This window comes from Chlorocebus sabaeus, chromosome 9 (genome assembly GCF_047675955.1).
Source record: "Chlorocebus sabaeus isolate Y175 chromosome 9, mChlSab1.0.hap1, whole genome shotgun sequence".
Classification (NCBI taxonomy): Eukaryota; Metazoa; Chordata; class Mammalia; order Primates; family Cercopithecidae; genus Chlorocebus; species Chlorocebus sabaeus.
Window position 1 is genome coordinate 95,231,109 of NC_132912.1, and position 24,878 is coordinate 95,255,986.

Below are 24,878 nucleotides of genomic sequence, written 5' to 3' on the forward strand. Positions count from 1 at the left end.
AGCATCATGTCTTCATGAAAAGGCTAAACTCCAGCTCCTTATCTACTTGTTGATTTCTCTTAGGATGGTATAGATAACACTAGGTCATCAGTCTTCCACACTCTGGGGTCTTAGTTGGTGGATGTAGGAAGCAATGTCCTTCTGATTCCTCACAGGCTTATTCACAGATGAGCTAACCCTACCTTGATGACTTCATCTGGTATAGCTTCTTGTTTGTACTGGGTTCCATACCACTCTTCTGTGCGATCAGTTTTTCCTTCAAAAGATTTAGAAACTATTGCAACCCTAGAGATAGAAAAAACAAACAAAAAAACCCTGTAAACTCACACTGTATATATAAATTTAAAGAACCTGATTCAGGACAATATAAATAATATCCAAGAACGTGCTGGGCCTCTTAAGACCCAGCAAATCCTGTAAGGCTTAGTCCAAACAAGCAATATAAGAATAGAGGTTTCTGATCATAGTCCCTGTTATCCTTTAGTTATAGTCCATTATTTTCAGTGTGAAAAAGTGCTCACAGGAGAGATTCCTCTAGGTTGCTACTGACTAAAATTTAAAAAGAAGAGTAGCTGGGGGAAAAAATAATAACAAGGTCAGTTAAAAAACAGTCCTTAAAAAAAGCAAAGAAGTTGTGGATGTGGTGGCTCGTGCCTGAAATCCCAGCACTTTAGGAGGCTGAGGCAGGAAGATCGCTTGAGCCCAGGAGTTCAAGAGCAACCTGGGCAAAATAGTGGGACCTGTTTCTACAAAACATTTTAATAATTAACCAGGTGGGGTGGCACGCACCTGTAGTCCCAACTTCTTGGGAATCTGAGGTGGGAGGATTGCTTGAGCCCAGGAGTTTGAGGCTGCAGTAGGCCAGAATCACACCACTGCACTCCTGCCTGGGTGACAAATCAAAACCTTTTCTCTTGAGGAAAAAAAAAAAGGCAAAAAAGTACTCCTTCCTAGGAATATCTCAGGTGCAGAATTAACAGGAATGATAATAGGAATGACTAACAAAACCTGTTGGCTCATCCAGATATTTTAAAAACGTGACACACATACCCAAGAAACTTTTATTATTGCTTGCTACATTTCTGCTCTATGTTTTTTTCCTGCCAGAGACTGGCATCAAATATATCTACTACAAATACACAGGCCTTCCTGCTACTAGGGGAAAAAGGGACAAGACCAAAAAATGTCTACTACTGTAACCTCTGCCTCCTGGGTTCAAGAATTCTCCTGTCTCAGCCTCCCAAGTAGCTGGGATTACAGGCGCCTGCCACCATGCCTAGTTAATTTTTTTTTTTTTTTTTTTTTTTTTGAGTCGGAGTTTTGCTCTTGCCAACCAGGCTGGAGTGCAATGGCGTGATCTTAGCTCACTGCAACCTCCGCCTCCCGGGTTCAAGCAATTTTCCAGCCTCAGCCTCCCAAGTAGCTGGGATTACAGGTGCCTGCCACCATGCCCAGCTAATTTTTGTATTGTTAGTAGAGATGGGGTTTCACCATGTTGGCCAGGCTGGTCTTGAACTCCTGACCTCAGGTGATCCGCCTGCCTCAGCCTCTCAAAGTACTGGGATTACAGGTGTGAGCCAGCCTAAAAGCTTTTTTTGATGCGACAGTAGAAACAGCCCAGAGGAGAAGTCAGACGGAAAAAAGTGTTCAAGGATAGGCATGGTGGCTCACACCTGTAATCCCAGCATTTTCAGAGGCCGAGGCAGGCGGATCACGAGGTCAGGAGATGAGACCATCCTGGCTAACATGGTGAAATCCCATCTCTACTAAAAATACAAAAAATTAGCCAGGCGTGGTGGTGGGCGCCTATAGTCCCAGCTACTTGGGAGGCTGAGGCAGGAGAATGGCGGGAACCCGGGAGGCGGAGCTTGCAGTGAGCCGAGACTGCCCACTACACTCCAGCCTGGGCAACAGTGAGACTGTCTCAAACAAAAAAAGAAAAGAAAAAAAAAGTGTTCAAGGAGGGAAGGCAGAGATAAAATGATGTCAAAAGATAAGTGAACAAAAAATGACAAGACTAGAAGAGCAAAAGAAGTTCAGAACCAGTGGAACTCTAAGCCATCCCTGTAGAGCACTATCAGGGACACTCTGCCTCTACTGCCTTTTAATCATTGAAGTTGGAATCATTACACCCCCACCAGTGGACTCAACCACAGGCTGGGACCAGTCCTATTTTGAATCTTATGGGTCAAGGAATTCTAGCCAATTAGCTTGGGCAACTTGGTGTAAAGTCAGTCCTGCTATTGGTTCCACTTCTCCCTTAAGTCCCAATTCCCAATTCAAATAACTAGGTCCGTATCTGTTCCTGCTTGTTCTCACCTATCCCCCTAGAGGTTTGATTCTAGCCTCTGAATGTTGGCCTCACAGCTGAAAGCCTAGTACTTGCAATCGAAACTCCCCTCTGATGATACTCATCCATTTTGAGAATCCCAGTCTCTGTTCCAAATACCTGCCCCTTGTAGAACCTCCCCAACTTCAACGCTAGTAGTGTGAACTACCATCTATTTTTTATACATTCTAGACAAAATACTCTACCTGGCTGACTGGACTTGATCTTGTTATCTGCTTTTTGGTAGATATCCTAAAGCAAGCTGACTCACCTGTCAGTATGACTGACTAATCCTCCAGCTGTAGGTGTTTCTGATCTGGCCTACCTGCCACTAACCACTACCAGTTCTAGAAAACATGCTAAATAAGAAATATGTTCCACAGAAAGATACAGAGGAATCATACGGTTTGACAGATCAAAGAGTTCTATTATTGCATCCAGAAGGAAGTGATGCATGTTGGTAGTTCAAGAATCCCTTTTGAGTTGTTATGTGTAGAGTTCACAGAAATCATATAGCTGTATGAAGAGTGTATGGTATCTCTTAAGGGCATTCAATACATGATAGAGCCTAGGCAGACTCAGGCCTAGGAGCTTGGGCTTCCACTTTTGTTGATTTCTCAGAGAATGAATGGATTGATTCTCAAGGAGACTTCTAAAAAACACATTAAGTAGAAGAATCTGGTAGATGGTCTTCTCATCTACTCTTCCATGAAACACTTGATTTCTTTTTTTTTTTAGAGACAGGGTCTCACTCTGACACCCAGGCTGGAGTGGACTTGCCCTCTGAAACAAGAAAACCTTAAACTCAGTTCTGAGAAAATAAACAAGCTGCCAAGTCAGATGCTCTGGAGGATGACTATCTGACACAGAAAGCAGACACTGAAGGCTGTGCAGTAATGCTCAGGTTAAAAAAAGGAGGGGAAAAAGGCAGACCCATCAAGTACAGTCTTTAGGGATTTGGATAGCTATATACCAAAGTGAGGTGTACGGGTAACATGTGAAATGTTATTATAAGGAAATAGACAAGCACAGTTCCTCAGACTAGGCACAGATCAAATACCAGACTAACAAAAAGAGATACTTTCAGATCAACAGTTAGTATATCATTAAGGAATTCAAGATTGAAATATACAATGAAAGGGAATGTATGATGTAATAAATAAAGACAGGGAAGAAAATAATGGTAGAGACAGAGTATACACACATCAAACCCATATAGACACCTATGAACCAGAGTGTGAAAGTACAGGGAAGAACACTTGAATTAGGAGAAGAACAATAATTGAAGTACAGATACCTATGGTATACACAACCGCAGACAGTTGAGAAAAACTAGTACAAATATTGGAGCACTTTAGACCATCTGCTGAAAATCTAATTATACGAAAAATAGGGTTTCTTTTTTTTGAGACGGGATCTCGTACAGTGGTGTGATCATACCTCACTGCAGCCTTGAACTCCTGGGCTCAGGTGATCCTCCTGCCTCAGTCTCTCAAGTAGCTGGGACTATAGGCATATACCACCATATCCAGCTAATTTTTTTTTTTTTTTTTTTGGTAGAAACGAGGTCTCACCATGTTGCCCAGACTGATCTCAAACTCCTGAGCTCAAACAATCCTCCCGCCTTGGCCTCCCAGAGTGCTAGGGTTACAGGTGTGAGCCACCATGCCCAGCCCAGTTTTTTTTTTAATGTGGCTAGAGTGTGGGGGAAGAAAAGGCTGCCAATATGGTAATGATGTGATCCTTAGAAATGAGAGAACAGGCCAGGCACGGTGGCTTAAGTCTATAATCCCAACACTTTGGGAGGCCAAGGCTGGTGGGTCACTTGAGCCCAGGAGTTCAAGGCAAGCCTGGGCAATACAGTGAGACTCTGTCTCTAATTAAAGAAAAAGAAAGAAATTTAAAAATGAAACATGAGAAAACACAACCTTTTCATACTAAAACTTACAACAGCAAGAAAAGGAAGCAGTGGGCTGGAATGAATGCTGTTGACTTCAAGTACATTTAAAAATGTTTGGAGGGAATGCAGCTGTCGAAGCTGGATGGAACTCACCTGGAAACTAAAGGTCTCCTGACTACAGACATTAAAAGGCAATATGGTTCCCAAATAATAAATTCTCTTGAGAATTTTACAAATGATCCCTGACAAAGAAAAGGGAAAAGATATCCAAAGAATGAGAAGAGGCTTCATAGGTAATTGTGATTAATTCAAACAGAATTAGTGGAAAGGGCACAGACCTGGCAATAACAAACTGGGATTCTGGCAGATACTCTGAATCACTTTCTTTGAAATCTTGCCAAAATTACAGATCTAAGTTAGGCACAAGCCATTTCGCCTCTCTAAACCTCAGTATCATAAATTTTTAATTTTTTTCTTTTTTTTTGAGACGGAGTCTTACTCTGTTGCCCAGGCTGGAGTGCAGTGGCGTGATCTTGGCTCACCACAACCTCTGCCTCCTGGGTTCAAGCATTCTCCTGCCTCAGCCTCCTGAGTAGCTGAGACTACAGGCACACACCACCATGCCTGGCTAATTTTTGTATTTTTAGCAGAGACAGGGTTTCACTATGTTGGCCAGGCTAGTCTCAAACTCCTGACCTCATGATCTGCCCACCTCGGCCTCCCAAAGTGCTGGGATTAGAGGCATGAGCCACTGCGCCCGGCCTTTTGTATTTTTAATAGAGACGGGGTTTCGCCATGTTGGCCAGGCTGGTCTTGAACTGGCGATCCACCCACCTTGGCCTCCTAAAGTGCTGGGACTACAGGCGTGAGCCAGCACACCCGGCCTCATTAATTTTTAAATAGGGATTCAAATTAGATGAACTCTCTCCTTCCACTAGTAAAACTCTACACTATCATGATATCAAATTAGATTTTTAAAGGATACACAGAGAAGACAGAAGGTTGAAAAAAAAAATCTATTGATGAGACTCAAAAATCATACTTAAATAGTGATGAGGCTTGTGAAAAATGCTAAAAGCCATTTTTTTTAAAGTGTGTGTGTGTGTGTGTGGTTTTTTTTTGGGAGAAAGAGTCTCGCTCTATCCCCCAGACTGGAGTGCAGTGGCATGATCTTGGCTCACTGCAACCTCCACCGCCTGGGTTCAGGCGATTTCCATGCCTCAGCCTTCTGAGTAGCTGGGATTACAGGTGCCTGCCACCATGCCCGACTAATTTTTGTATTTTTAGTAGAGATGGGGTTTTACCATGTTGGTCAGGCTGGTCTCAAACACCCAAACTCAGGTGATCCACCTGCCTCAGCCTCCCAAAGTGCTGGGATTACAGGCGTGAGCCACCATGCCTGGACTAAAGTGTTTCTTAAAGTAAGAAAAAAGTCAAGAAAGATAAGGCTTAAAGTTGAGAAAATTCAGTCAACTTTTGAGTTCTTACCAGGTCAAATTCTGGGAAAGACAAAATACAGTTCCTATTTAGAAGAAACTCATAATTTAATAGGACACATGACCTATAGCAAAATGTAATCAGTTAATCTCATGTTAACAGATGGCAGGACTACTCCCCTCTCTTATTTACCTTGTCTTTGAAAGAAACATGGGTCTTTTAACTGTAAAGGTGGACCAAACACAGAAAAAAGGAGTTGAAGATAGGTGAAAGAGCCAAGTATGAAATTACTTCTCTGGCCAGGTGTGGTGGCTCACACCTGTAATCTCAACAATTTGGGAGGCCGAGGCCAGTGGATCACTTGAGTTCAGGAGTTCAAGACCAGTCTGGCCAATATGGTAAAAACCCCATCTCCACTAAAAATACAAAAATTAGCTAGGTGTGGTAGTGGGTGCCTGTAATGCCAGCTACTCGGGAGGCTGAGGCAGGAGAATCCTTTGAACCCAGGAGGAAGAGGTTGCAGTGAGCCGAGATTGTGCCACTGCACTCCAGCCTGGGCAACACAGCAAGACTCTGTCTCAAAAAAAATAAAAATTAAAAAAGAGAAATCACATCTCCAAATACAGATGAGTCACAATTTCTAATGCTTATGCCACTACGAAATCCTAACAATCATTGTCCATCATCTTTTAGAAATGCTGGAGAACACGAGATGAGGCAGAAAACTGGAGATGGAGATGGGCAAATGCTGTAACTTTCAAAAAGAAAAAAGGAGTGAAGCCTGAACACCAGAAGCCAGTAAATTAGGCATTGATCCCTGACAATATTCTACAGTTAACTGTCAGACTGCCAAACATTTAGACAAGAAGTCCGTTGTTACCACTAGGACTTTCATGGATTAATTAAGAATAACTTCTCCCAAATAAATGGAATTATTTATGACTAAAGGAAGGCACATGACAAAGACTCTATAGCTGTTTTTGTAGATTTAATATGGTAAAACAGGCACCAAATGATAGGATCGGGGGAGCTGGGTGACAATGATCATAGAGTAATAATAGGTAAACACCTTTGAACAAGTCATCAAGTCTCAAAATTCAAAATAATTTTCTAACAATTAGGACTGGCAAAAATGAAACTGGCTACCTTAATATTATGAGTTTCCCATCCTTGGAAGAAGTTAAACTGAAGCTGGTAACTACTTAGCTGGGATACTACAGAACAGATACACAGTACCACACTGTACCATTTTACATAAGGGACTTGAGCACCTTGGATTTTGATACCCATGGGAGTCCTGGAACCAATCTCCTGCAGATATGGAGGGCCAAGTGTATACCTAACAGGAGTTGGATCAAATGGCCTCTAAGGTTCCTTTTATTCTTAAGAGTGTCCTGTTTATTTCCCTACCTGGTTGCAATGTTAAACTTGTCTCAGTGGGTATTAAAGAAGGTAATCTTACCCTTGAGCCACCCTAGTCTGGCCTGGCAGTTGGCAGTATTATCCCAGGTTGTTTTGCACCATGTATCACTGACCTACTGCAGTTACAATTGTAACAGTCACAGAGACCAATCCTGTAGAGGAAAAGTGCTTTCTCTTTAAATGTGAGAGTAAAAAGAGGCATTTAACTCTAATTGCATAAGGTATCACATTTAGAAATACGCAATTTCAAAAGTAAAACATATGCTCCAGCAAATGCACTCCTACAAAGTGTTGCTGGGTCAATTACTGGCTCTAGAGCAGCAAGAATTAGAATTTAAATCATGGTTTTTTCTTACCAAAAAAAAAAAAAAAAAGCACACCTTATTCTATGGTATACCTTTAATATAGCATTAGCTTGGGTTTGTACAACACTTTTTGACTTTGCTAAAACATTTTACATCATATAAAGCACTATCCCCATTTTGCAGATGAGCAGGGTTCAAGGAAATTAAATGAGAGCAAGTATTCATGACATTATATAAAGTTAACTTTTCACAAGTCCCCCTTTCAGGACTGTCAACTCTGAGGTTTCACATAAGTGATTCAATAAACGTTGAAGGAAAAAAATTATGTATCCAAGATCTCATGACTAGTAGTAGGTGACAAAACCACACAAAACTAGTAACTGGAAGGAATCTTAAAGATTGTTTAGTGAGGCTGGGTATGGTGGCTCATGCCTATAATCCCAGCACTTTGGGAGGACGGAGTGGGTGGATCACTTGAGGTCAGGAGTTTGAGACCAGCCTGGCCAACGTGGTGAAATCTTGTTTCTACTAAAAAAAAAAAAAAAAAAAAAAAAAATACAGGCCAGGCATGGTGGCTCACACCTGCAATCCCAGCACTTTGGGAGGCTGAGGCAGGTGGATCGCCTGAGGTCAGGAGTTCAAGACCAGCCTGGCCAACACAGCAAAACCCCATCTCTACTAAAAATACAAAAAGTTAGCTGAGCATGGTGGCAGGAGCCTGTAACCCCAGCTACTTGGGAGGCTGAGGCAGGAGAATTGTCTGAACCCGGGAGGCGGAGGTGCAGTGAGCCGAGATCGCACCATTGTACTCCAGCCTAGGCAACAAGAGCGAAACTCCATCACAAAAAACAAAAAACAAAAATTAGTCAGGCATGGTGGTGGATGCGTGTTATCCCAGCTACTGGGAGGCTGAGGCAAGATAATTGCTTGAACCTGGAAAACAGGTTGTCTAATAAGTTCTATTAGTAAATCTACAGCTCTTCGTCCTCATGTTGGTAAGAGGTTTTATTTGTAGAAGGTATATATGATAAAATTCAACCAGATTTAGGTTGATTTTTTTCCCCCCGGAATATATACGTACACTGAGGAAAATACAAATATTTAAATTGTTTTACTTGCCTAAATGAGGCAAGTAAATTAAAATTAGTGTGGCAAGTAAAGTAAAAATTAGTGTGTGTTCTGGGTATTTTTCTTCCATGTATTTCAATCATGTAAGTAAATGCATATATCACTTAATGAGCAGTTTTTAATATTGATGATGTCCATTTTATCAGTGTGTATGTTTTTTTTTTTTTGGAGATGGAGTTTCACTCTTTTGCCCAGGGTGGAGTAAAGTGGCGTGATCTTGGCTCACTGCAACCTCTGGCCCCCAGGTTCAAGCGATTCTCCTGCCTCAGCCTCCCAAGTAGCTGGGATTATGGTAGAGACGGGGTTTCGCCATGTTGGCCAGGCTGGTCTTGAACCCCTGACCTCAGGTGATCCACCCACTTCAGTCTCCCAAAGTGCTAGGATTATAGGCATGAGCCACCACGCCCAGCCTTCTTTAAGGCAGGGTCTCACTCTGTTGCCCAGGCTGGAGTGCAGTGGCATGATCATGGCTCACTGCAACCTCCACCTCCTGGGCTCAAGCAATCCTCCCACCTCAGCCTCCTGAGTAGCTGGGACTACAGGCATGTACCACCACACCCTGCTAATTTGCATATTTTTTTTAGAGATGGGGTTTCATCATGTTGCCCAGGCTGGTCTCGAATTCTTGCGCTCAAGCAATCCTCCCTCTATGCCTTGCAAAATGCTGGCATTACAGGCGTGAACCACTGTGCATGGCCAATGTGTTTTTGTCAGTGGTTACTGCTTTTCATGTTCTATCCAAGAAATCTTTGCCTATCTCAAGGTTTTGAAGATATTTTCCTATTTTTTCTGGAAGTTTTATAGATTTAGTGCTTATATTTAGGTCTATGATCTATCTCAAATTTTATAAATAGTATGAGGTAAAGGTCAAGTTTCATCATTTTTCATATAGATATGCAGCTGGTAGAACAGCACCATTTGTTGAAAAGATTTTCCATTCTCAATTATGTTGATGCTCTTGTCAAAAATAAAATCAACTGACTGGCCAAGTACAGTGGCTCATGCCCTCATGCCTGTAATCCCAGCAATTTGGGAAGCCGAGGTGGGCGGATCACCTGAGGTCATGAGTTTGAGACCAGCCTGACCAACATGGAGAAACCCCATTTCTACTGAAAATACAAAAATTAGCCGGGCGTGGTGGCATACACCTGTAATCTCAGCTACTCGGGAGGCTGAGGCAAGAGAATCGCTTGAACCTGGGAGGCAGAGGTTGCAGTGAGCTGAGATCGCACCACTGCACTCCAGCCTGGGCAAGAGTGAGACCCCATCTCAGAAAAAAATTAAAAATATTAAAAAAATAAAAAAGGCCAGGTGCAGTGGAACATGCCTGTAATCCTAGCACTTTGGGAAGCTGAGGTGGGAGGATCATTTGAGCTCAGGAGTTCGAGACTAATCTGGGCAACATAGTGAGACTCTTTCTCTATGAAAAAATTTAAAAATTAGCTGGGCATTGGTGGCATATGCCTGTAATCCCAGCTACTTGGGAGGCTCAGGCATGAGAATTGCTTGAACCCAGGAGGAGGAGGTTGCAGTGAGCCAAGATCACGCCAGTGCACTCCAGCCTGGGCAACAGAGCAAGACTGTATTAAACAAACAAACAAACAAACAAAAAAGCCAGGTGCGTTGGCTCACGTCTATAATCCCAGCACTTTGGGAGGCCAAGGCAGGCAGATCACCAGGTCAAGAGATCAAGACCATCCTGGCCAACATGGTGAAACCCTGTCTCTACTAAAAATACAAAAACTGGCTGGGCATGGTGGCACGCGCCTGTAGTTACAGTTACTAGGGAGGCTAAGGCAGGAGAATCGCTTGATCCCAGGATGCAGAGGTTGCAGTGAGCCGAGACTGTGCCACTGCACTCCAGCCTGGCGACACAGCGAGACTCTGTCTAAAAAAAAAAGAAAAAAGAAAAAAGGCCCGGAACGGTGGCTCATGCCTGTAATCCCGGCACTTTAGGAGGCTGAGGTGGGCGGATCACCTGAGGTCAGGAGTTCAAGACCAGCCTGGTCAACATGGTGAAATCCCATCTCTACTAAAATAAATTAGCCAGGTGTGGTGGCGGGTGTCTGTAATCCCAGCTACTTAGGAGGCTGAGACAGGAGAATTGCTTGAACCTGGGAGGCGGGGTTGCAGTAAGCCGAAATCGCACCATTGCACTCCAGCCTGGGTGATAAGAGTGAAACTCTATCTCAAAAAAAAAAAAAAAAAAAACAAAATTAAACAGGTATAGTGGCTTGCACCCATAGTCCCAGCTACTCAGGAAGCTGATGCAGGAAGATCACTTAAGCCCAAGAGGTCAAGGCTGCAGTGAGCTATGATCCCGCCACCAGAGTCCTGCCTTGGTGACAATGCAAGACCCTGTCTCTAAATAAATAAATCAAAAGAAGAAAAACAGCCTACCAGGATTTGGGTTATGATTACATTGAGTCTATGAATCAGATTGGAGAGAACTAACATATTAATAATATCAAGTCTCCTAATGTATGAATATAGTATGCTTCTTCATTTATTTAAGTCTTTTTTCATTTTTCTTGGCTACTGTTTGCTCTCTTCTACTGTTTTTAGTTTTTTATGTAGAAGTCTTGCTTATCTTTGGTTAAACTCATTCCTAGTAATATTATGCTTTTGTTGCTATTGTAAATAGTTCTTTTAATTTTCTATTATTTTGTTGCTATATATAGATATGCAATTGATTTTTGTATATTGACCTTGCAACCTGTGACTGTGCTGAATTCACTTATTAGTTCTAGATTTTTGCAGGCGAAAGTAGATTCTTTAGGATTTCCTACATACGCAACCCTGTGTATCAGTGTATATATCACTTTAAACCATTTAAATTATGTGAACTATATCTCGCCATCCCCCACTAGACTATGTCAGGCATGAATAACTTAACATATTAGCTTATACAAATATTTAATCCACAACTTTATCTGTTGTTCGTTGAATGGAAAACAAAAGATTTCTTCATTTTTCAATTCCTCAGTAAATTATCTAGAGTTGAAAAAGAGCATGTGCTGTTAAAGGCAGAATGATCAACTAACCAATCTCTAGTGAATTCACAGCTGTCGGTAACTTCTTCTAGTTTTTTAGTATGATTTTCTGTATCATAATCAATTTTTGAGTAACTAAGGATTAGGCAATAAATGGGGATTTAACATATTGGCAAGAAACTGCATAGGAAACACTGTAACCTACTGGGTACCTCAAACCGGAAATTGAATTTCTAAATAATTTCACATTATTTTCATTGAAAAAGATTTCTAAATTTTGACCCTTAATATATTTTTTAAACCTCAAAACCACGGTATCTTATTCCAATTTAAAAATTCTAGGCTCAGTAAGAAAAAGAAAAGAAAATTATAGGCTGCGCATGTGGCTCACAGCTGTAATCCCAGCACTTTGGGGGGCTAAACTGGATTGCTTGAGGCCAGGAGTTTGAGATCCACCTGGACAATACAGTGAGACCCTATCTCTATAAAAAATTGTTCTTGAAGCTAATTATTTGTACTCACCCAAACACTGTATCATAATATAAAAAATCACTAAAACTTTTTAAAATAGAGATGGGATCTTACCATGCTACTCAGGCTGGTATTAAACTCCTAGGTTTAAGTGATCCTCCTGCCTTGGCTTCCCAAAAAAATAGAATATTTAGCTGAATCCTAGCATGAGGTCAGGTAAAATCTGGCTAATAGTATTTCCTAGAAGAAAATCACCCGACTCCACCAACCACCTAGGAGTCACAACAGATAGGCCAAGCCCACTTGAACAATAATTAATTAATTATTGTTCTCAACCTAAACAGTATGGTGCAAGTCATATATATGCAATTAGAGCTAATGCATCTTTGATAATATGTCTGGAAAAGTTAAAACAATGGTAACTAGGAAAAGGCTCTGACAGTACAGTTCTGTCAAAAGGATTTTTTTTTTTTTTTGAGATGGAGTTTCCCTCTTGTCTCCTAGGCTGGAGTGCAATGGCATGATATTGGCTCACAGCAATCTCCACTTCCCGGGTTCAAGCGGTTCTCCTGCCACAGCCTCCTGAGTAGCTGGGATTACAGACGCATGCTACCACACCTGGGTAATTTTGTATTTTTAGTAGAGACAGAATTTCTCCATGTTGGTCAGGCTGGTCTCGAACTCCCGACCTCAGGTGATCCGCCCACCCTGGCCACCCAAAGTGCTGGCATTACAGGTTGGAGCCACCATGCCAAGCCCCAAAAGATTTTTTCTTCAAAAAGTTCTATCACATTGTTGATCTTATTCATAAAACAACTGTTTCAAAAAACTTATTTACTTTTTTTTTTTTTTTTGGATACGGAGTCTCGCTCTGTATCCCAGGCTGGAGTGAGTGGTGCGATCTCGGCTCACTGCAAGCTCCGCCTCCCGGGTTCCCGCCATTCTCCTGTCTCAGCCTCCCAAGTAGCTGGGACCACAGGCGCCGCCACCACTCCTGGCTTATTTTGTTTTTGTTTTTAGTAGAGTCGGGGTTTCACGGTGTTAGACAGGATGGTCTCGATCTCCTGACCTCGTGATCCGCCCACCTCGGCCTCCCAAAGTGCTGGGGTTACAGGCGTGAGCCACCGCGCCCGGCCAAAACTTATTTACTTAATCACCAAATTGCCAGTAGAATTTCAAAAATACTTCCCTAACAGAGGAGAAAAATTAAAAATGTAAAACGTATCATTCAATTATATTCCATCATTTGACTTTAGAAAACATATATGAAATTCAGTTTTAAGGGAGGAATATCATGTGGTGGCTCACAGGCACTTTAGGGACTACTTTCCTCTAGCAAGAATATCTCTGCTGCTATAAGAGTTTGGACTTTTGATTTCCTGGTTAACCACTGGTCAATCAGGAGGATTCTGAGATTGTAATCTTTACTGCGGCTTAAGAAAAAGAGGGTGTCTTCACTTGCTTATATGAGCCAGATAGGTGGGCTGATACTTTGGGAGTTTCAGTTAGAATAAAGTCAGGTTAAGACAGGTTATTATTCTATTTTATTTATGATAATAAAATTATATTTGTTTTTTAAAATGTCCTCATCTTTTGGAAATATTGCCTCAAAATAATCTAGGGTGAAAGGAGGATGACTGAAGAGGGATGGATAAAAAAGACTGGCCATGTATCAGTGGCTGAAGCTTGGTGTTGCTTCATTATACTATTCTCTACTTTTGTAATCATGCTTGATAAAATGTTTAAAAGCATTTTATTCAAAATTTCAAATTTTTTCAGATTCTAATCACTATTGAAACTTTAGTGTATAATAGTAAAATCTGTATGGTGACTCACCGGACATTTTCTGGTCTGAGTTTATCGAGAACCATCTCTATTAAGTCAGGTCTAAATTCTTCCAGTAAATATTCTGCTGTGAGTACTTCTTCTAGAGGATAATACTTTTAAAAAGGAAAATATAAATAAGTACACATAGCTACTACATAGTTTATTAAAGCAGATATGTAACACATTAAATTCATTACTGTACACCCTTTCTCCCTTCAATTAAATTTTACTCTATTGGAAAAATTTTCTGTGGCCCTAAATCATTTTCTCTTTCCTACCACATTGTTAAGCAGTTTCATATTGTTTGATGATTCTGCCAAATATACTGTTAATCTCCAAACATACTTCCATTATAGAGAGCAAAATCACATTTCTTTCATGGAAAACCATGAATATTTCTGGTCAAAAATTGAGTACTTGTTAATGAAGAAAATTCGGTAATAAAATGCTGACACCTACAGCATTTTTTAATATAAAGTACACACATTTTTATGAACAGAATTTCCTAAATTTCTATGAAACATACTAGACAAACATTTGGGAAACTGTTGTGGGAAAAAAATGGCTTATATTTTTGACCAGTATAGAAAAACAATGCAGAAGATGCTTTTTGGTAAGAGCAACTTCTAATATTGGTAAGAGCAGCTTCCACACTGACTGATTCATTCATCCAATAAATATTTAATGAACATCTACTCTGTGCCAGGCACTGTTCCACGCACTATGGATAAAACAGCAGGTAAGACACATGAAATCCTTTGTCCTCCAAGAAGTGCACAGACATTGTAATTGGGAGGGAGGCAGACAATAAACAAATATTGTAATTTTAGTGAGAGGTGCTATGAAAACAATAAAAAGGGGGGAGGGGCATTATTTTAGATTGGGAGGTCAGAGAAGGTCTGAGGAGAAGAAATCTGAGGGGAGACTCAAATGATAAGAATCTAGCCAGGCAAAGATCAGATAGAAAAGTGTTTCATGTAGAGAAAATAGCAATCGGGGAGGAATAAACTTAATGTCTGAAAATTAGAGAGCCAGTACAGTTGGAGTGGAATGCAAATGGGAGAGATGGGCTGGACAGTGGTATAGAAGATGGTCAGATAGGCTGGGGCCACATCACTTTGTAGGCCAAGGAAAATTTTGCATTTTATGCCAACTCTGTTGGGAAACCACTGAAGGAATTTAAACAGAGGAGTGAAACATTCAGATTTTAGTTTTCAAAAGATCACAAGGCTGGAAAAATAAACTACAATGGGGACCAAGAGGAAAATAGGGATCCCAGGTAAAAGACTATCATGGTAGCCCAAGCAAGAAATCATGATAGCTCAGACTAGGATGGTAGCAATGGAAATTTAAAAAAAGTAAACAATCAATAGCTTTCACATAAGTAGCACTTGACATGCTGCAGAACTGAAATATATTTAAAGTCAATAAGCAAAATGCGTATTTAACAAAAATATTACAGAAAATAAATTTCAGGATGAAAATTAAGATTTTAAACATATCCTGACATCAACATTTGCCCTGTTGCTACAAAGTTTAAAGTTTTATACCTCAGCTTCAATAATTCACTTATTACTGAAAATAATATATACAAGATTGCTGAAATACTCTACACAGCAATGTATACAGTAAAATAATAAACTTACATGCAATATTCCTGCAATCTTAGATGTATAGCCCCGTGGCCTCTCTTTGTCTTTAAACCTAAAAGCAACAGCATTCAAGTCCTAAAACAGAAAATTAATCCAATTAGATATGTCCACCCTTATTCAGAAACTTTTTTTTTTTAAGTGTTTGGCTTGCACTATAAGCTTGCTACTCCATAAATACTCCATAAACACTTTATCACATTCTGAAAAAATGGCTATGCTTGATTTAGAAATGTATAGAGTATTTAAAAAATTTCTTAACATGTATAAAATTTAATCCATCAACCTAGGCTTAAAACCAAAAACAAAATAGGTAAACAATTTTCAATGAAAATAACAAATACAGGATATGGCTCTATAGCCTAAGTTGTTGAAACTAGTAGCCAAAGAATTTAGAAAAAACTGTGTGAAAGAACCTTGTGAGATCCAACAATTGCACCATAGATGATTTTGGTGACTCATTCAGAGAACACCCAGATTAGGAGTTACTGTCATAATTTTTGGAAGCAGAAATTATATCTTTAAACTTTTATCTAGTTAAAAAGGATGTTTCTCATACTAAAATACATTTGAGAATCTCGATAGGCTTTAAAGCACATATTTTTAAAAACCCATTTTAAAAAGGCTTTTAAAAATTTGAAAGACAAACACCATTTGTTTTATGCAAAAAAAAAAAAAAAAAAAAAAAAAAAAAGAGCCAGGCTCTTCCCATACATACAATAATAAAATCACTTTTAATAACACAATCATACATAAACAATTCATTACTTCTTTGAGAGTTTGCTACAGATTTAAAGATCTGAAAATGACAGAGCTCATGCAGCTTTAGGCAGGGAGTAACATAATCCCTGACAGATTCTAGCTCAAGAAACTGCTGATTTTCTTCTGAGCGATGGAAAAGCATTTGATTTCTTCTCTTTTCCATCCTAAAAAGGGCTACATGATGCCTTTCCCCTTAGTTGTGCCCCAAGTAGCAAATCAGACTAGTACAACTAAGCCTTAACTAATACTATTATACATTGCAAAATTTTAGAGTTCAATTAGGAAAAAAACTTTAAAAGTTTAACTGGGCCTTAAATTTAAATTAATTCACAAGTATTTGTTCTTGAAAAATAGATTCCTTAAGAAAAGTTTTGGTGAAACAAAAGTACCTTGCACTCTTGGAAAACCCATTCTTGAGGTCCTTCTGCACGTAACTTCTGAATGTATTGAAACATGTGCAAAATTATATCTTCAACATGTACTGGAAAAAAGGGGCACACTTAAAAACCATTCAGTCCTTGAATCCTTCAAAGCAGTGAGCTCACTCCTAAGGTAAAGTCAGGTAAGTGGAAGATGGTCCCTCTTAGAAAATGCAGTCCTCACCTCCCTGAGACTGGTTTTAGGTGTCCCACACACATGGCCCTCTGGGCTCAGGGATATGTGACAGAAAGGGTGTTGGGGCAGTCAATGAGCAAATAAAAAGCCAAGTCCACATTTAACAAGTGCAACATAATGATCAGTTGTTAAGGGGGGAAGAATCATCCATGAAACAAAGGCCAAGTTACATATGAAAAATATAGTGGATAAGTTGTATGAATTAAAGTGTTATAGCTTTCAACATAAAACAGATCCACAGCAAGAAGAAGTTAAAAAACATCATAGAAAGTAAATTTTCATTCAAAAGTAAAAAGGTGAATCAATACTTACATAATCCTTCCTCGGTCAAGTCCACATTAATGATAAAAAACATAAAACCTCGGGCTCCTTCCTTCTGCCCACCAACAAGAGTATTAACCCAGCCTGCAACATTCAAAGGAAATCAACATGATTGATTGCATATGTGGCTTCTTTGAAACTAAGAAACATTTTAAAAACTCATATTGTATGTTCCTAAGACATGAGAATGAACCTCTTGCAAAAAAGATGGAAGAAAAAAAATCAGTTCAGAAAAGCAGTTTCAGATGGTGCAGAAGTGGGGGCTTTCCTGAAGATTCCTCACATCAATTCCCAGTCAAGAGTAGACTACTGGCTGGGCGCGGTGGCTCATGCCTGTAATCCCAGCATTTTGGGAGGCCAAGCTTGAGACTAGGAGTTTGAGACTAGCCTGGGCAAAATGGCGAAACCCCATCTCTATCTAAAAAAGAAAAAAAAAAAAAAAAAAAAGACAACAGCATGCCAACAACCACCATCTCACTCACTAACCCAAAATGGTCACATCTAAGAATGTTCATTCACAGGACAATATTCAGGAGAAAATGAGAGCCAGAGTGAAAAGATGTGGTGGACACTCAGAAGCTGCTGCCCAGGAGACTTACCCTTTGATTTAAGTTCTGATAACAGACTTCCAGGACCTTCATGCCCAATGAGATGACCAAGATAATGACCAGGATTTGATTTGTAGTATTTCTGAAGGTCAGGTATGGGAAATGTCACATAGAGATTCCTAATATCTTTAATGGGAACTATTTTGTAAAGTTGCTGGAGAAAACAAATCACAGAGATTAGCTATATACAACTCCTACTGAAGAAAATATTTCTAAACTATGAAGAATGATTTTCATGGAAGAATACCAAATTTAAGAGCAAATCAATTGCCACAGAAAATGATACACTGACCACAAATAAATGACTCAGTACTCTCCTAGTGGAATTTCATTACAGTCGGTATATAGTCCATGTTTGACCCCCTGAACCATGCAGCTAAATATTAATGGTTTTGAATGCTTATCTTCAGGTACAGGGTAACAGCTTCAACAGTTATTAAGACTACAGCTACCAAAACTACTTTTAGCATGTAAAGACCAGAACATATTGATATGTTTTTGGTGATTCATGATCCTAATAAATGTGAGATTGATTTTATTATCCTGACAAATATTTAAGACCACATGGGGGCTGGGTGCAGTGGCTCACACCTATAATCCCTGCACTTTGGGAGGCCAAGGGAGACAGACCACGTGAGGTCAGGAGTTCGACCTCAGCCTGGCCAACATGGTGAAACCCCATCTCTATTAAAAATACAAAAATTAGCCGGGCACGGTGGCATGCACCTATAGTTCCAGCTACTCAGGGGGCTGAGGCAGAAGAATTGCTTGAACCTGGGAAGCAGAGGTTGCAGGGAGCCAAGATCGTACCGCTGCACTCCAGCCTGGGCAACAGAGCGTAACTCCTTGTCAAAAAAACAAAAACAGAAACAAACAAACAAAAAAACTACATAGGGGCTGGGTGCAGTGGCTCACGCCTGTAATTCCAGCATTTTGGGAGGCTGACACAGGTGGGTCACTTGAGATCAGGAGTTCAAGATCAGTCAAGGCAACACGGTGAAACCCTGTCTCTATTAAAAATACAAAAATTAGCCAGGTGTGGCAGTGTGTGCTTGTAGTCCCAACTACTCAGAAGGCTGAGGTGGGAGGATCAACTGAGCCAGGGAGGTTAAGGCCTCAGTGAGCCATGATCGCACCACTGCACTCCAGCCTGGGTGACAATGCAAAAACTCTGTTTCAAAAAAAAAAAAACAAAAAAAAACATAAATAATGAAATCTCCAAAGATTTTCACCTGGTCTACGGTAAACTAGGTATATATATGTCCACAAATTAAGAACACAAAATACCAAAATTTATGCACTTACTTTAAGATGTTCTTCTTGGAAAGGGTGTTCAGGAAATTCTGGCAGTGGGACACTTTTGTTCTCTACTTCAGAAAATAACTTTACCACCAGATTAGTCAAGTCATCTAAAGATTCTACAGGAAAACAGACAAGGAAAACAGAACTTAAGCGAATCGTAACATACAACAGGGAGAGCTTAAAATCTTAGGATCTCCTGAAAAGTCTCAGTACCGCTGAAAGGAAAATGTGAAAATGATTACACCTCACACCTATCTCTATTTAAAAAAATTATTCACAAATATTATTCACAATATTATTTCACAAGTATAATAAAATTAAAACAAATATTAGAAACAATAATTAATTGCGTTTGGAAAAATGACTACGATTATCAACAGGCATATATACTGAACTACTAGCAGAGTATAACATTCACCTTATACATAGATAGAGAATTGCCTTCTATGGTATAAAATTATCTTTTGTGCCTTTAAATGTGAGCATTTGCATTTTATTTATAAAATATGCCTATTTTTACTTCAATTTTTTGACATGTATGAAGGACTCCAAAATGCACATGTTATATATGTGTGTGTATATATATGTGATATTAGCAAAATTCTACTTTTGGAAGTATAACAAGAAATGAGTTAGGTCTTTGAGAAGAGGGCACAGCAGTCATAGGATGGAATAAAGAACAGTTTGCTTTTTATTTTATACTTTTCTGTGTGGAATTAAATTTTTTCCATTTGTACAAATTACTATTATCCTAAAAAGAAAGGAGTATTTAAAAAACCTATCTTTTTTTTTTTTTTTGAGGCAAGGTCTTGCTCTGTTGCACAGGCTGGAGTGCAGTGGCACGATGCCAGCTAACTGCAACCTCCGCCTCGCCTCCCAGGTTCAAGTGATTCTCGTGCCTCAGCCTCCCCAGTAGCTGGGATTACAGGCGTGCGCCACCATGCCCTGTTAGTTTTTTGTATTTTTAATAGAGACAGGGTTTCATCATGTTGCCCAGGCTGGTCTCAAACTCCTGAGCTCAAGTGATCTGCCAACCTCAGCCTCCTGAAGTGCTGGAATTACAGATGTGAGCCACCGTGTCCAGCCAAAACCTATCTTTTTATAAACAAGATAACCTCTCATCTTGATTCTGTCCCCTCAAAAACAGGTTATTTATAAATGGTATAAACATTCATAACCTGTTACTATCAGTAAGCATTTGAATCAAATAAGAATCTTGCCTTGATATTCTATGACCCATTTGGAACTTTTCCATGAATTCTCGGGAGTACTAAATGACTATTTGAGAGCTGCCTTTATATGGTGTAAAATTCTCTTTTGTGCCTTTAAGTGTGGGCATTTGGATTTTATTTATAAAATACACCTACTTTTGCCTCAAATTTTTGACATGTATGATGGACTCCAAAATGTCCAGAGCCAAATAAAAGGCAGACCAGTGGCTGCTTGTTATATGACAAGTGAATTTAGGAATGCAGAGGGAATATTGTAGTAAGAGATGTCAGAGACACCTTTTTGCAGATGGGACATATGACTTGAAACAAGGTGAGCAGTCAATAAAGGTTTGTGGGCCTGCAGTGCTGGTGACAGCAACATCCTGAGCAAGGTTCTAACAGGTGAATCTTTCTTCTTGCATATTTCTACCCTAAAAGCATAAATTCACAGTGTCACTTTTTAAAGGTAATGGAGCTAAACACTACAGCACAGTCTATCTACCCCACTAAACTGTGATCAGGGAACTGAGTCCCACTCACCTTCATATCATCAAGGTTTGGAAACCTCAGTGTCTGCACTTGATGATTACCTACGTGGCAAGTGTTCAGACAGTTAGTGCTGCCACAGCTAGAGAAACAGCTCCAGGCAAGAACAGAAAAACTTCTTTGTACCCTTGTGACAGAGATCCTTCCACATGGTTACTCTTCCTCTCTCCTCCAGCCAAAAGAAGGAGTGGATTATTTTTTAATCCTCTAAGAGATCCAGTTTCCTCCTCATACCTCTGTACTGTAAAGACATCTCTCTCGGGTTCAGCACAGGAAGTCAGTCACAATGGGAGAGTGATGTGTATGGATCAGGGAACTGAGACACTTTATTTTTTAGATACTTATTCTGTCATTTCCACTAAACCAAGAACATTCTGAGGACAGGGCTCAGGTTTGATTCATCTATTGCCATTGTCACTTGCCCATTAAATGCTTACTGAAATCATGTGTTTAATCTCAAATACAACATAGATTTAAACAAACAAACAAACAAACAAAAAAACAGCTTAGGCACCTACCTATTCCCAGGACTGGGTTGTAAACAGTAAGCGATATTTTAACATTCTAAACCCACCTACCTGAAGCAAGCACATAGCATTACAGAGTATGCTTTTTTTAATTGTCCTCTCTCCCTGAACCCATTTTACACCCTGGTTCTTGCTACCAACTTAAAAAAATAGTTTATTTTCTAACTATAAAAGTCACATTTGCCAACAGTAGAAAACTTAGAAACAAAAGCTAAATTATGGTAACAAAAGTTACCATAATTTCATGATTATAAAGATGCTAGAGTGGCTACTACCATTTATGGAGCATTTGCTATGTGCCATACACCATGCTAAACAGTTTTTATTATCTCAATTAAACCTCACAACAGGTACAAGGTACCACCCACCACTTTACAAATGTGAAAACTGAAGTTTGAAAAACTGAAGTAAGTTTGTTAGCTCACAGCCACACAGCTAAGCAAGCGGTATATTTGGAATGAAAAGCCAGGTTGTTGGACTGTGAAATGTGAGTTCTTAACTACTGTACAACATTATCAAATTTCTAGTACATGCTTTCCCATTTTGCCTTTTACCTACACCATATATGGTATATTAGAGTTTTTAGTGTTTTTTTGCTGTTGTTTGTTTTTTGAGATAGAGTCTCACTCTGTTGCCCAAGCTGGAGTGCAGTGGCACAATCTTGGCTCACTGCAGCCTCCACCTCCCAGGTTCAAGCGATTCTCCTGGTTTAGCCTCCCAAGTAACTGGGATTACGAGTGCCTGCCACCATGCCTGGTTAAGTTTTATATTTTTAGTAGAGATGGGGTTTCGCCATGTTGGCCAGACTGGTCTCAAACTCGTGACCACAAGTGATCCACTTGCCTCGGCCTTCCAAAGTGCTGGAAATACAGGTGTGGGCCACTGTGCCTGGCCCCTATTAGAGTTTTAAAAAATTTGGGGGGAGGGATATGTCTTAGAATTTTTAATAAATCCCCAAATGGGACCATATAGCACATATTTTTGTAAACAGCTTTTGTTTTCTCTTTAATATATTAAGAACATTAAAAAATATACAATATATTCTTATATATAATATACATGTATTAATTTAAAATGTTTTGTATTTATATATGCATACATAAGAATATATATTCATATATATGAGAATATATTAAGAATATCTTCCCATGATATTAAAATGCTGTCATAAAACTGTTTATTCGTTCAATATACATTTACCTATGATGAGCCAAGCACGAAGCACGAGCCCAGGTACTAAGGATAAAGCAGTGAACAAAACAGTGTCTACTCTCAAGTAATTTACATTTTGGTAGGGTGGACAACAAAAACACACAAACATTTAATACCTGAAGTATTAATAAATACTATAAAGAAAAAGCAAGATGGAAAGCAGAATAAGAAATGCTATTTTTCTATAAGATATTCTATTTTACAATTATAAAATCAGTATTTAGCGAATTTCCTATTAACATTTAGATTGCTAAATTTTTACTAATATATACTATACTGACAGAAACATCCTTTTATATCTCTTATTTGAACTCTGATTATTTCCTGAGATTGCATTTTTAAAAGTAAAAATGCATATTTACTTTTAAGACTGATATTGTTAAACTGCCCTCCAGAAAGACTAAAGCAACTGATACCACTATTACCAATACAAAAAAGCAACACCATATGCAGTGGGTATTACTTAAAAACAGCAGGAAACAATGTTAGTAGTTAATTTGCATTTTAAAAATCAAACCGTTGTTTACATTCCAAACAGTCTCCCAAGTTTACCATCATCTGTTTTTTTGTTTTTTTTTCCCCAGTTTTTTGAATTGTTATAAGGTCAAATCTGCCAATCTTTGTCCTTTTTGTGTGTATGTGTGTGTTTTTTTTAACATGGGATCTCTCTCTGCCACCCAGGCTGGAGTGCAGTGGTGTGGTGATCACAGCTCACTGCAGCCTTTAACTCGTGGGCTCAAGGATCTTCCTCCTTCAGCCTCCCTAGCAGCTAGGACTATAGCTGCAGACTACCACATCCCGCTAATTTAGAAAAAAATTTTTTTGGTAGAGACAGGATCTTACTATGGTGCTCAGGCTGGGCTTGCCTTGCTTTTATATGCTTAGAGCACCTATTACTGTAGTAATTTGTATTTTTTTCAGATCTCCACTTAAACTTCTTTGGGGAACACAATGATTTAAACATAAAAATCCCCACCTACCTATTCTCTAACAAGTAGATCATTTTCAAAGGACTCTGAGCAAATAAGCACCTCTATCTTATATCCATCTTCTAATACTCTGAAAAAGCCAACATGAAAAACTTACATTATCCAACTCTATAAAAAATTGTAAGGGTTCTTACCTCGACCTAAAACACAAACAGCCATTAAATTGGATGAATAGTAAGTAGAATGGAATTTCAGTAGCTCTTGTCTTACATCAATGCCTTCTTGGTTTGGTCTAGTCTCCAGAGTATATTTGTTACCTGGAAGGGAAGAACAAGGCATTTTTTAGAAAAAGCAAAATATGTGGACTTTTAAAGTTTTGTAATTATCACCGCTATTCCTTAAGATGAACTCTAAAAATAGAGTTCTAATACACATAATAACTCAAATTTATTTGAATGTTAAGTGAATAAACAGGACAACAGTACAAACCAGCAACGTTTTAAACTATAGTCTTCTCTACGGAATTAAAAGTGTCTTTGTTTGTTTGTTTGAGAGGAAGTCTTGCTTTGTGGCTCAGGCTGGAGTGCAGTGGCGCGATCTCGGCTCACTGCAAGCTCCGCCTCCTGGATTCTCACCATTCTCCTGCCTCAGCCTCCTGAGTAGCTGGGACTACAGTCACCCGCCACCACGCCTGGCTAACGTAGAGACGGGTTTCACTGTGTTAGCCAGGATGATCTCGATCTCCTGACCTCGTGATCCACCCGTCTCGGCCTCCCAAAGTGTTGGGATTACAGTCGTGAGCCACTGTGCCCAGCCTTTTTTTTTTTTTTTTTTTTTTTTTTTTTGAGACAGAATTTCGCCTTTGTTGCCCAGGCTGGAGTGCAATGGCGCGATCTCAGCTCACCCCAACCTCCACCTCCCAGGTTCAAGTGATTCTCCTGCCTCAGCCTCTCTAGTAGCAAGGATTACAGGCATGCGCCACAACACCTGTCTAATTTTGTATTTTTAGTAGAGACGGGGTTTCTCCATGTTGGTCAGGCTGGTCTTGAACTCCTGACCTCAGGTGATCCGCCTGCCTCGGCCTCCCAAAGTGCTGAGATTGCAGGCCTGAGACACCAAGCCCGGCCTAAAAGTGTCTTATAAAAATTATACTTTTGGCCAGACTTGGTGGCTCAAGCCTGTCATCCCAGCACTTTGGGAGGCCGAGACGGGCGGATCACGAGGTCAGGAGATCAAGACCATCTTGGCTAACACGGTGAAACCCCGTCTCTACTAAAAAATACAAAAAACTAGCCGGGCGAGGTGGCGGGTGCCAGTAGTCCCAGCGACTCGGGAGGCTGAGGCAGGAGAATGGCGTAAACCCGGGAGGCGGAGCTTGCAGTGG

The 24,878-nt window shown here is 39.8% G+C and overlaps 1 protein-coding gene across 5 annotated transcripts in view; it reads right to left on the reverse strand.

Annotated features, from left to right (window-relative positions):
* IDE (insulin degrading enzyme) overlaps window positions 1–24,878 on the reverse strand; it is a 118,902-nt gene that overhangs the window by 38,023 nt on the left and 56,001 nt on the right. For all 5 annotated transcript variants that reach the window (XM_007963563.3, XM_007963562.3, XM_007963561.3 and 2 more), the window contains exons 5-12: window positions 23,689–23,811; window positions 19,073–19,185; window positions 17,759–17,921; window positions 17,151–17,243; window positions 16,613–16,704; window positions 15,459–15,539; window positions 13,822–13,925; window positions 183–285 (exon numbers count right to left, since the gene is read on the reverse strand). In XM_007963563.3, the coding sequence (XP_007961754.1) occupies window positions 183–285; window positions 13,822–13,925; window positions 15,459–15,539; window positions 16,613–16,704; window positions 17,151–17,243; window positions 17,759–17,921; window positions 19,073–19,185; window positions 23,689–23,811 (872 nt within the window). The remainder of the gene's footprint in view (window positions 1–182; window positions 286–13,821; window positions 13,926–15,458; window positions 15,540–16,612; window positions 16,705–17,150; window positions 17,244–17,758; window positions 17,922–19,072; window positions 19,186–23,688; window positions 23,812–24,878) is intronic.